Source organism: Nothoprocta perdicaria, unplaced genomic scaffold (genome assembly GCF_003342845.1).
Source record: "Nothoprocta perdicaria isolate Ctin4 unplaced genomic scaffold, notPer1 scaffold_30, whole genome shotgun sequence".
NCBI classification, from domain to species: Eukaryota; Metazoa; Chordata; class Aves; order Tinamiformes; family Tinamidae; genus Nothoprocta; species Nothoprocta perdicaria.
Genome location: NW_020455533.1, coordinates 3,578,215 through 3,591,834, shown reverse-complemented (window position 1 = coordinate 3,591,834; position 13,620 = coordinate 3,578,215). Strand labels below are relative to the sequence as shown.

The 13,620-nt window shown below is 36.8% G+C and overlaps 1 protein-coding gene across 1 annotated transcript in view; it reads right to left on the bottom strand.

Moving 5' to 3' along the window:
- Positions 1-13,620, bottom strand: part of USP10 (ubiquitin specific peptidase 10) — a 42,457-nt gene that overhangs the window by 24,988 nt on the left and 3,849 nt on the right. Inside the window, exon 2 of the mRNA XM_026042307.1 lies at positions 1,192-1,260. Coding sequence (XP_025898092.1) covers positions 1,192-1,260 — 69 coding nt within the window. The remainder of the gene's footprint in view (positions 1-1,191; positions 1,261-13,620) is intronic.

The following is a 13,620-nucleotide window of genomic DNA, read 5'->3' as shown; positions in this document are numbered from 1 at the left end:
TCAGTCTTACTCATTTTACGTTGTAGGTTCAACCAACTGCATGAGAATATTAGACAGTATCAGAAGCTGTATCAAAGCCATCTTCCATAGCATGAGAGTTGGACTGTCTGATACAAGACACGTACAGTGACAGTATAGAGGAGACAGGCAACATAGGACAGACATCTCACCCATCAGAGCAGATGTAAAGCCACTTAAAGGCAAGTAGCTTTTTATTTCTACACTCCCTCTTCCCCATACTCCTTTCACAGAGCATAATATACCTTTATTCTCATCAAAAGAGTTTTCTTAAAAAGCATGGCATGGTATTTCTGCACACTAATTATACCCTGAACTTAAATTACAGGAAATTAAGTCACATCAAGAAMAATCACCAGATTTGTCAAGTGTGCTGAAAGTCAATTTCCCAAGCTATACATCAAGTATTCAGTTCCTTGGGTGGGGAGAGAAGCAGGATGGAAGGGGTCCGAGGATAAACATGGAAGTTAATCCAAAGGTTAAGACAGAAAACTATTTCTTAAGCCTAGAGTTAAAGACAGCAGCATAATACCTGCTTTCCTACAAAACAAAAGGGTTTCCTCCCCCTCTAACAAGAGCTCCAGAGAATAGGAGTCTCCATTTCTATTTGCAGTATATTAAGAACTCAAATACTGACTGTACAGCTATTTCCACTCAGAGGCTCTCAACCATAATTAGTTCAGTGTTGATCCATGGATCACATTAATTTCTCATTTCTGCAGACGTCAGACACAGTCTTAAGAGTTGAGCTTAGATGCTTAGCAGTGCTCCCCTCACCAAAGAAGTTAATTACTGTGCTTCAAAAGACTCCAAAGATTTAGAAGCTCAACTTAAGACACAACCAAGACAAATGCTAAAAAAGTTTTCTCCTGTACCCACCTCTGAACATAACAATGAAATCTGAGGTAGAACTACTGAATTCACTCAAACACGCTACCATTACAAAGCCAGCTATTCCCGCTGTGAAGGACTACAAGGGGGAGAATAAACCATTCCATATGCCTAAGAACTGCTTTAGCATCCACATGCATGGGAAGAATGACTTCAGTATCTGCAGTTTGCAAACTGATAACAATAAAATCAGTTTTTAATCATTTTATATAGCTGAAATACACCAAGAGATGCAGCTTTAAAACGTAATTTTCTTCAAAAGGAGGTTATAATGGATCTTACCTCAACAGAGCACCGTGGAGTCACGAAGAACTGATTAAACTCATCAGGGCTGAACTCCCCAAAAATATACTAAAAAATAAAATAAAAACATCTCTGTTAAAAAAGGATTAAATTTGACGTCATTAGGTACAGTCACAGTAGAATTTATTAAGATACTGGCATTTAAAATGACTTGTGTTGAAAGCCTGAAACTCTCACTTTATTTCCCTCTTTACTAGACTAAAAAAATTAATAAAACTTCACAGAGTAATTGTTAGACTTCAGAGGCTTTATTCCCAAAAAAGAACCAACAAAACACATAAAACTCCCTAGGAACTACAAAAACTTAAACTAAACACGTGTGTATGTTGCATACACATATAAAAAATATGTGAAAATAGTATAATCATATTAATGCTATTCAGTTAACAAATCTTAACAGAATCTGGTTTGCTCCACAAATAATTCTAACAGTCAAAACAAACAAGAAAATCTGTTAATCTGTTTAACAGTTAGTTGTTCAAAATAATAATAAAAATAAAAAACACTACCATCTGTGACAGTACAACACCCAAACAGAACAGAATTCTTACATTTCAGTGAATGGCTTCAGAGTTCTCGGCACGGAACTTATAATTTAGTTATGATTCAGTGTATTTTTGGAGGTTGATAAATTCTAGTTATAATACTGAATAAAAATGTCTCAGTTGTATTGAGAGCATAAAGGAAGTTTAAGTTCCTTTTTTCAGAAGACTTTTCTATGCACTCACACAAAAAAGAACAAAACATCCTCCAAAAATAAAAACCCTGAACTATAGGCTGTTAGGAGAACTATTAATCCAATTCTAATCCCTCCCTATAATAACACATTCATTTTCATCTACCAACATTTTTAACCGAGGTACTGTAGGCCTAGCACTTCTTTCAGAGCACAAGAGTGCTACTTTTCCACTAGGGAACATAAACCAACATCAAATAAAGTGATTATCCTAACAGAATCACTTTATAAAACAATGAAGTATTCACACAGGGAAACACTGTGCAAATGCCACTGTTGCTTCATAATTAAAAACAAGACACAGATAATTTACTAACGTCTAAACTAACATTTAATYCAGAAACAAATCCCAGTCAGACTACCATGCAAAAGACGGGGGGGGGGGGGGGGGGGGGGGGGGGGGGGGGGGGGAGAATCCCCACAGGCAAATAACCCACTCGGGCAAGAAGAAACCAGAAATTTATTTGATTTTATTGACAGCAGTGCTTAACACTTGCAAACACAGTCAGTTTACAGATTCTTGTGTTATAAATGAGGATTGAGAAAAGCAGTATTTCAGAAGAGAGGTATCAGGTCATATGATTGCTGAAACTAACCTTACCCAAATAAATCTTCTTATTCTCTACTTCTTAAGTTATCCAGTCTCTCAATAAACAGGTTTCTGCAAAGTAAGGTTTTAGGTGCTCTTTTTCTTTTTTTTTTCTCTACAGCCCAATAAACTGGCTGGCTGTCACTATAAAGATCAGTTATATCTATGCAAGAATACACTTCATTTTAGCTCTGAAATGTGGCTTCGGGAAGACAGCACTGTACCGTTTTACATTAGTTCAAATGTCAAAGGTTTGTCTGAAACTGAAGCACCTTTCTTCCTGATTAAACCTCTAATTTGCAGGTACTTCTTAACAGCTTGAAGGTGCAATGACAGATGGGGACTTTACCACRCAAGCAAGGAATAAAAAGTGTTTTCCAGGTATAAACTGGTCGAGTCAACTCGAGTACTGGAGAGAACTGCGACTGCTAACGAGTACACAAGGCAGGAGAGGTGACTTGCCAAAATAATAAAGAGAAAATGGCAGGTACTATGTGAATTCATTTAATCTGCGGGGCGCCATTTCTCCAGGAACACTACATTTTTGAATAATGCAAAATCACAGTTCTAAGAGTACATAAACTAGAGCACTTAGCAAAATCCAGGACTATTACCATTAATAATATATAAGCTAAATACGGCTGTATGTTGTTTGTATATATGACTGTCTGGAAACACACAGACACAAAATATTACAATATATTGCCAATGAAAAGCGAGATTTAAATCAARACAAGATCTTCTCAATTTCATTGAGGCAAAAATTAAGCCATTTTTCCCCAAGCMAAACCAGCATTCAATTACCTATTTAAAAAGTTAACCTTAATTAACCTATAGACCCCCAAAAGCAACAAAAACATCTAATTTAAAAGCACGCTCAATATTTAGTAGTTGAGGAGATAAGCAGCAGCCCACAAAACAAGGAAAGAATTGTATTTAAAGGATAGTTCAGGGTTCCGCTAATATAGGACGTGGAAGAAAGTTTAATGAGACCCTGGAGGGAAATTTTTTWAAAATTCTGCCATGGTTTTGCCCCTAGACTTACTTTGGCAAATATATAATCCCAAAGAGGCTTTCTTGAAGTCAAATCCCACCTCACTCTTTCTCAAACCACCTCTGCAGCCTCCATTCGCGCTTTTTGTTCCAGCTAAAGGAAATGAACAAGTTTTCTGAAGGCCCCAAAGGACTAAAATTGTTCAACTTCAAGCTCTATTCCCTGTTTTTTGCCAGGTACTACTTAACTTACAGAACAAACGCAAATGTTACTCTGTTGCCTGAAATACCACCGGTATTCCAATCTAGCAACAAGAAAGCTCTTCTGGAAGAGTGCAAGGAGGAAGAAAACATATTACACCACTGCTTGTCCTAGAAAAATGAGTAGTGAAAACAGTGCCCATGCATCAGCACTTTGGCATCACCTGTGCCTGCGGAGAGTTAGAAAAATGTAATGTCAGCTTCTGCTTTTAAGCAGCATTAATGTGGCTTTCATCTAATAACAAAGAGCTCCGGATCTTCCAGCCAAAATAGTTTCAACTGCAAATACTCTCACTTTAACTGCTTTTTTTCTACAGATGGGTTAAAAATACAGCTTTTCCTTAGAGGTAGCAAGAAATAGTTCAACTGTATCAAAGCAAAGGGCCTCACAAGTCAAAAGTACTTCTCACATAAATTGGAGGGATGAAATAGTTTGTGTACAACATAAGCTATGCAACTTTGCTCACCCAGCTGTTTCTATAAACTGTTCTTACTCCTAAAGCTGTCAGGATTACCTGGAGTAGAGGAAAATAAATCATTTAGAGAGAAGCCAGCTTGATACTGCAGAGAAACTGGGAAGGGAAAYAAGGGTATATGTGTCTGAACACACTTAGCATTTATTTGCAGAGATAATGCTGTTAAATCAGCCATCCCATGAGAAATTAAGGTGTTTCTGTCTCACCCTTTACTTCTTTCTTACACTTTGCTCGAGTTGGTTACCTCTATTTTCTTAGAAGTAGATGGAAAGACACTCTTGCCCTCAGTTTTCCTTCCTCTTGAAAAAGAAACCCAAAGTAGATTTAATACATGTATGACTACTTAATTTGATGCAAAGCTTTCTGAATTTTTCAAATCCCAAGAAATTATTTGCTAAAACATTTATAAAAACAGAGAGAGTGGTAAGCTGGAATGAAAACAGGTTCATATTTTTTCAACACTGGATTTTCACRGAACAGCCTGTAACTAGCAGATATGAAGTGCACTGGCCATGTTTATTACTGTGCAGTCTGCAATACAGCTATATTTCAGGAGAACCAACTTCTCAAAATAATTCTGTTGACAGTAATTTTAAATTATATCTCGACATTTATGGAAGAATAAAGTCCATTTTCATAAATACGAGTTTGGCAATGCTGAAACTCTGGACAAAWGAGTAAGCGGCATCGTGGGGGTGAAGAGGTTGTGTACTAAATCTTTTAACAACCGAAAACATAAATTGTGAGCAAACTGTTAGTAAACCTTGCAGGCCTTAATGACTAGCCTGGAGYTTGAAACTAGATCATTGTAACAAATCTTGTACACAGCATCTGGAGAAAGATCCAAGCTAGGTAGGCCAAATGCAATCCATGAGTCACGGCAACTTTGCCTCCTTACCATTTAAGCAACCAAAGACTCAAAACGTAGTGCGTGACTTGACTACTACTTTTTTCCAAGTTAGTGCCTCTTGGATGTTGTTATAGCATTCTTACAGCTGAAGAAAGTGTTTTCCAAACATGTTACTTGAATTATTTGGAGAAGTATTTACTTCATCATGGGGGAAAAGAAAAACAAAACAAAAAAATCAGAAGCTCATTTCGTAATCAGAAGAAAAAAAATGGATCATTGCCTAGCACGAAAGCCCCAGTTAGCTGTGTCCACACTTAATGGAAGGGCAGGTTTAATGAACAACTATTACCTACAGATTGACATTAGCATGGGTGCACTTCAGGTGGATCAGAACTGTTTACTATAAAGCYTGTAATTCAAAAATTCATAAAAGCAGAAGCAGTCCTTTTTCCCCCCTACACTGACTACTGGCTGCCCTTTTCCATTAAAATAATTTCCATAGCTTTGACTATACAGCTAAAATAAGATCAATATCCCAGTCGTTAATCATGAAAAAAAATCTGTCAAAACATCAGGCAATTTCTTACACCAAAACCCAGTCTATTCACATGCTCTCTTTACTCCTTATCAAAAACGAGGTGCTTGTTGGAGCTTTTCCGTATCAAACAAATAGCAGGTGGCACAAAGTTCAACTACCCTGAAAAAGCTTATCTACAAAGTGCTGATTATAGTTAGTGGGGGGAGCTACACTTGCTCTGCTTTTTTCTTTTTGAAGAGGAGCATCTTCTCCACAGCTTCCACTAGAAACAAAGGTAAGAGCATTTCTTTGTGTGCTGTGCAAACAACAGCTGCAGAAAGCAGTGATTTGGGGACTAGAGAAGAAACACATAGTAAGGACCTGATACATAGCTAGCAAGATGGGAGGATGAAAACGAAGGTGTTAGAGCTGATTCCATTAAATTTCTTAGCTCCCTGGAGAGTAAAAGAGGTCATTTCTGACATCTTTGCGCTAGCATTTCCATAAACTACAAGCCCACGGAATATCTGCCAGTGCTCGAGAGAACTAACTTTTTTCCAAGCTATTTTCACGCAACCCATTAAATGACAATGAAAGCCAAACATAAAACTACTCTATTATTTTTTCCAAACAGGCAATCATTGCAATTATTAACAGAAAGATTTAAAAAGAAAAAACAAAAACAAAAAACAAAARCAAAAAAACCTTTCAAAATCTACCAATATATAGAACCTTCCTCAATTTTGAAATCAAGAACAGTGGTCAATAAAAACAGCTATCACTGAAACTCCATTTTCAAGAGTTGTAAAATATCAGCTTCAAACTGTTGGCTCACAGCTGAACAGATAAATTTTGGTTCAGTGCAAGAGAACTCTGAACTGTTTCAGAGTTGAAAGTGCAAATCCTAAAGTTTTCCCATAAGGAAAAGCAAGAACGAACACCTGAATTATTCTGATTTACTGTAGTATGATGAGCACCCAGGAAAGAAAAAAGGAAACGTGAAGCAACTTGAGAACACAGCCAGTCTTACTACTATTTTATTATAGGTGGGGCAAGTAAAACAATCTTTTGCTAATTTTGCCCGGTATTTCCCATTAGAAAAACCTGCATGTTAGCTATTTCTATGCTTACCACACTCGAATCACACATGCAGCTGCCTCTGAGGCAAGTGCTAACCTTCAAATACAGAATATATATATATATATATATAAATAAATAAAAAGCATACAGACTTGGACAAAGCTATAAAGAAGCAGAGGAGGACAGGGGAAGTGAAGAAAGATTCCAACAAGGCCCTGAGTTTTAAGAAATTAAACACAGTTGAATAAGCACCTTTTTAAGTGGTTTAGGAAAGGAGATTACAACTAGTTAGGCAAAGGACGAGAAAGGACCTGTAGATGAACAGAGGATGTAAGATCAGAAGTTACAGGTGGGGACAGCAGAGAACAAGAAATGGAAAGAGCCAAGCTCTTCTCTCCAGAAACCTAATTACCACCCTAAATTCTGGAATCACATTATTTCTGTACTATTAGCACAAGTCTGTTTGAAATCAGAGCAGTATGCATCTCAACTCCTTTGAATAATACTCCCTTCTCTTGTGAATTGCTCCATAACCTTAAACAGAAGCTTTCCATGCCTTTTTCCTGTAGGCAAAGGTTCTAACATTGGAGCTGCTGCACATGGGTTCAGGAAGCCATCCCATTATTTAAGATGAGGAAATTAAACTACAAAAATAATAATAGATTTCTAAAATCAAGTTCTCCAAAGGAAAGCTGCACAAAAGTTAATATTGATTTTATCTTCATCTGATATCACCTCCATTATGTATGTTTGCTACACTCATTGCTCATTTCCACAATCCGCATTTTCCCAGAACCTGAACAGAATACAGACCTGCACCGAGGATGATCTCTCACTGAGCAGTAAAGCAGACTGATGGCCCAGCTTGTCAAATAAGCTGAGAAAAACACTGTAAGATCAGGAAAAGTGTRAGGGGGAAATGCAAAGCCTCCAAGTAACTGTAGCTAGGTCTCACAGAAAACTAGAATCTATCCTTAATAGCACCAGAGCTAGACAAGTCACCCACACAATGCTTTTCACAAGCAATTACTCAGGGTAGGATTTAAGATAGCTAAAATTAGGTGAAGGAAAAATTAGCTATCTGGTCGCCATCCTGACAAGGAATACAGATTAGCACCTTAAGAAGGCAATTTAGCCCACCTAGGACTGATGCACTTGTTACGGAGGCCTAACTTAACATAAATTTCAGAAGGGCTGAAGGTTCAGAATTGCAGCTCAATGAGATCTACCCTGGAAAGTGCTGTGTTATTCTGAATATTCTACAAGGTCCTAACAGAAGAGCACTGCCACTTTTCCTCCGGCTGGATTCACAATCCCATCTTTTCCTCCTGTGCTGTTTTTGGTACACACTGAACTGATCAGTGAGATGATTTTCCTCATTAATCTGACACTGAACTCCCACACACACCTTTATTGGGAGAGGGGGAAGGGGAGGAATGTGGTTACAAGAGAAGGCAGGGTGCCAGGAGACAGCAACAGATACAAGTGGTGAGGAACAAGGGAGACTGTGGAGTTGTAACCTACAAAAAATGGGTTATGATCTCATAAAAACACAGCGAACAATGAAATCTCAATATCAAGAAAAAAAACTAGTAACTGGTAAATGACTCAAGCAGAATAAAAAATGAAACAACTACCATCATGTACACAAGGGTAACTCTCCTACATTTTAAGCTCTGTAACTCTTTCTGTGACTCTGTTCTCTGTATGTAGGAGTTTCAAAATCCTTCCACTACTTCAGCATATGACAAGTGTCTATGCTACATGCTCCCCTAGCTGACAGGAGACTTTCAGTCACTATCTAATGTTTTGACTGAAAAAAAAAACAAGTGTGTGTATATATACATACACCTATATATATATACACACATATATATAATGTGGGTGCATGTGTGTGTTTGCGTAGCTGTCCATCTGCTCAACGAGTCTAACAGTACTACACAGCAGAAACCTAAAAGAATAGGTAGGGCACTAGTTAGGACAACAATGTTGTATTTTGAGGTGATATACAAGTTAAAATGAACACTAGGACACCTTATCTACATTAAATGAAGCTTCTGCCTGTTCCTCCTGGGGCAGTTTTATAACTTAAAGTACCTGCAAGACAATTTCATGTAGATACAAATATTTGTTCAAATGCATTCGAATAATACACTGCTGAAACTAAAATAGGGACAGTAAGCATTAAAGATCCCTTTTTTATGGCAATATTAAAAACTGGATATGAATGTGACAGGGTTTATGATAATGAGATTGTTGATTTTAAAAATAAGTTTTTAGGAAGTTCACTTCAAACGAGTAAACCCTGACAGTGATGCTACTTCATGTCTTTCTTTACAGAAGATCTTCTGTCAGCATTCAGATTTCTTTTGCACAAGTGAGAAAGATGTAAAACGGGGCTGACAAGATACTTCCCGTCACATTTACAATACTGAAGTTGCTGAAATTTAAATTTTCTTACTTTCTAAGGAAAAGAAACCGGACTCATTCAGACTGCATACCCTGACATACTTTCTGCTAAAGTCCACAGGTTCTGCAGTTTTGTGCAGCATCTCTGTTCACCTCTATGAAGAGGTCTGCAGTTTCGATACTATCCATCCTCTCCCTCATCCAACTGCAAGGCAAAGRAACTAGGGCATTTTCACAGATGCCATGAAAGTGAAAGCAAACTGGAATCTAATCCCCAACACTGACAAGGTTGAGCAACCAGGGTAAAATCACAACTGCACATTTCAGTCCATGCCTTGTGAATTTATAATATTTTCCATGCTGAAGCAATACCACATCAGGCAGTATTTGAAGAAGGAAAAAAAAAAGACATGTTTCTAATGTGAGCTGTTTTTTTGATCCAAATGCAGTAAAAAAAAATCTTACAAAGCAAACAAAAAAAAACAATTGCAATCACTCATATTATTTGTAATTGCAGAACAGCTATTTCAGACAGCAAATACTATTTTATGAACTAAAAAGAATCCAATACTGATCTCAGATATTGCAACTTTTTGTTGCTCCATAAAAACCTGATGCACTGGACTCTGATACTTGGGAATTGACCTTCAGAGATAACATATTAAGCTGCTGTGCACTCAAAGACTTTTTAAGATGTCATGAAATAATTCTGAAGCACAAATATTCAACATTTGTTATGCAAAATAAAAGCACTGTAACAGACACAGGCTCTTGGTCAAGCCCAAATTTTTAGGCCAGAGAAACCATTGGAAAAACAAAAAAAAAATCAGATAAACTGTAAAGGTATGCRAATATGGAAATATTGTACACGCATGAAACCACACACAATCAAGGAAGGGATCCGTTTAACCTCCTGTRATTCCTGATCATGATACCTACCATTACTAGCAGCAGCACAAAGAAAAGGAAATGCATAATACTTGCCCTAATACATTATTCCAGGAGTGAATGTTGACAAGAACTCCGGGAAATTTCCACTTTAAGGATGCAATTGCACCAAATCAGAAAACCMACAGCAGCCTTTATGTGACAATCATTAGTACTAGACGTAATGGATGTGTACTGCCTTTAGCCTCCCCAATTATGGAAACTGGTTCTTTGGCAACAATCAGAACTGAAACAGCACAAGCCGGCAGCGAGTATTTACACTCCTTTTGACAGGCAGCAACAAGAGTGACCACCGCAATCCAATTTTGCATCTGAACAAAAGTAAGGTTCAAAAGACTGTGAGTGCAAACTTGTTGACACGAGCAAATTTAACAGCTTTATTTCTTCTGCTCTAAAAGCTGACTAGTCTTCTTTTACACTTTTATGATTCTGCTGTGCTTCCATTTTCTGTTGCTTGCAATTCCAGGATGATAATTTTATGTAACTAATTCCTGCTTACTATGAAAGCACATTAACAGCATAAACCCTTATTTGTTTTCTCAAGTTCCGTTAGGGAACTATCACTATGCTCAATTCATGGAAACTTTAACCTCTCATTAAGGAGCAATAGTCTATGATAGTGGACAACCAGACAACACTGACCTGGTAARCTAACACTAACATTATAGTTTTAAGTTGAGAAGAAATTAAATATTGAGAATTACCTAAATTACCTATGACTTTCTTCCGACTTCATACCAATTAACAATAGTGCTCCACAGAATAAAACCTTGAATAGTGTTTAAATTTAAGTTGCATCCTGAAGACAACAGGAAAGAAAGGCGAGTGAGGCTTTCTAGGCCTTGCAGACATTACAACAGCATTTCTTGATGTTTTTTGGTAACCACTATTATTAGAGACCATATGATTTAATGGATAGACTAAAATAGGATGCAACTCAAGAGAATTAGATTTTTCTTATAATTCAACGATAATTTGTGCTCAGGATTCCTCTGTTTTTTTTTTCCCTTTTGTCATATATATCCATATTGTAAAGCCAAAAAGACTATATTATGTAGCTCTATAGTACAAAAAATATTGGTTGGTTACAATTAATGCTTTGCAGGAAGAATCAAGAATTAGAGATCAGGATTATCAACTTGCCTCTCCCTCCCCTTTTCCGCTGTCCCAGCCCACTTTCATTCACTTCCATTTTGTAAAGAAGGTAARTTCTCGTTTTCCTCCTTAAGCTTTATACTGAGCATGATCAAAGGGGTGGAAGATGCACAAAGACTCTTCACTAGGAAACTGCGAGGGGGATAACCTGTGGTTTGATAGCAGATATATAATTTGAAGTCTTGATAAATTCACGCAACAAAAGTCAATACATCTGAAAAACTTAATTCTTATCATCCAATAACCTCGTAATCCTGTCTGTACTGCTAATAAAGCAAGTCATCTTAAGCCAACGTCAAAAAGAAGTTTTTCTACACACTGCAAAGTGAAAATTTACATGTTCCCATTGAGATAGATATGTGCATACAGGAAAACTGGTAAATCCTCATGAAAAAAAAGTAACATTTTCTTAACAACATAAGGATCTACCTGCAGAAAAATACCACTTAAACACAATAAAATGCTTTCATGACAACTGCCTTCATTTCCTTGGTAATGAGAAAGTTTGATTCCTATATTCTAATTTGCACTTGCAGATCCACTACTAACCTGGAACTTGGCACGGAAAAAAATGAGGCAGGATACTTGTGAACTCCTACTGTAAGCTCTACATGCTGTGTGAAATAGCATGCACTGAGGGTATATAACRTTTCTATGGCTGCTGGTATGTTCAGGTTAGTTCAAACAGAAGAAAAATAACACGAGTCTTGTAGWAGACTTGAAAAATAAGAGATCCTTTCTCATGATCTTTACAGAGATGATGTATAGGTTCTTATATATTGGACATTTGACCTCTTCCTGCTCAAAGCAATTGCCACTCCACTTTTTCAAAATAAGACAGTTGGAGAATTCTTGATGATTTTCATTGAATGTAACATTAAAACCAACTGGGAAGTTGTTCCACATGCCCTTCTTTCTTAGACTATGGAATTCCAAGGGGGAGAAAAAAAAAAAATCACACGAAAAGCTTTTTTAAAGAACTCTTACATATATGGATGGGAATTCAATATATGATTCTACAAACAGTAATAACTCTCAAATCATGATACTTTAGTTTCTACTGAAGTAATTTTTATAACTATCAGAAGAACTGGAGAGCTTTTCCTGGTTTTAAACGAAACATACAGCACTTTTTTGCTAAGGTGTATGCTTTAAATAAGCCTAATGTAATCGCTATGCCAGGGCTAGTGTGATTTATACTACTTCCCACCTAACTACAGATTGAAAAAAAAGAAACTTGGCGCATGTGCTAAAGATTTTGTGATGTCAAACAAGGGGAAAAGAAAGCTCTTATAAGTATTTAAAGCATCAGGAACACATGCAATTAAATGAAGTATTAGGAGTCAAATACAGAATTAAAAACAATACCATACTTGAAAGTTCTGCTTTTTCCTGAAAGTTCTGCCCCTCTCCTGGGGTGCCAATGGATACATTCTSAATGTATCCATTGAGATATCTCAATAATCTTGAAAGATTATTTACATTGATTAAAAAAAATTAAGGAAAAATACAGTAAAGAATTCATTTTTATTGGGAATATTATGTTATTGGGAATATCACTTAGTATAAATAGTCTTCACCTCAAAATTACAGTTTTGCAAAACTAAAAGAGAGTTTCTCATCTCAATTATAAAACAGTAGACTATTCCATTATAGAGTGTTGCTATATGTATCCACACACATCTACACACATGAATTTTTTTCATCATGAAGCACAGTCCTTTGTTCCATAATCCCAAGCTGTACGCTTAGCGATAACACCTAAAATACTTCTACTAAAAAGAAAAAACGCAGTTGTAGCATGTTTAATTCTTTGGAAATGAGCATCTACATTGCTGAAATGGCATTAGAGTGACAAATGAGTATAATCCAATGGCCCAAGGCCAGCATGTTCTATTACAACAGATCTGTCTATTTYGTACGACACAGCATGTTGCAGGCTGATCGATAAACAGAAACTCAACAGCCTAGTTTACCTACAGCAAACTCCACTTTAACTTACAAATATTTAAATAGCTACATGAATGGAAACAGTTGCGGGCAACTGCCTACAAAAACTAGACTTATTAATATGCAAATGGCTGTATCCATTCTAAAAAGTTTCTGAACCAGTGCTATAGGCTAAAATTCACAGAATAGCAGTGACTCAGAAAAACTGTCGCATTTTTATTCTTTTATTTGCATGTTGGCATTCAAATTTAAGCTCTATGTCAATTTTCCCAGACTTCATTTTTAAGTCAACCAGCCCACGATCACACTACTCTGCGTGGATTTATCATTCACATTTTAGAAAGACAAATGATACCTCCTGGCCACCAAACTAGCTGCTACTTTTGCAGCCTGAGATCACAAAAGCCCAGAAAAGCTTCTCTCTACAAGGGTAAGCGCTCTAGC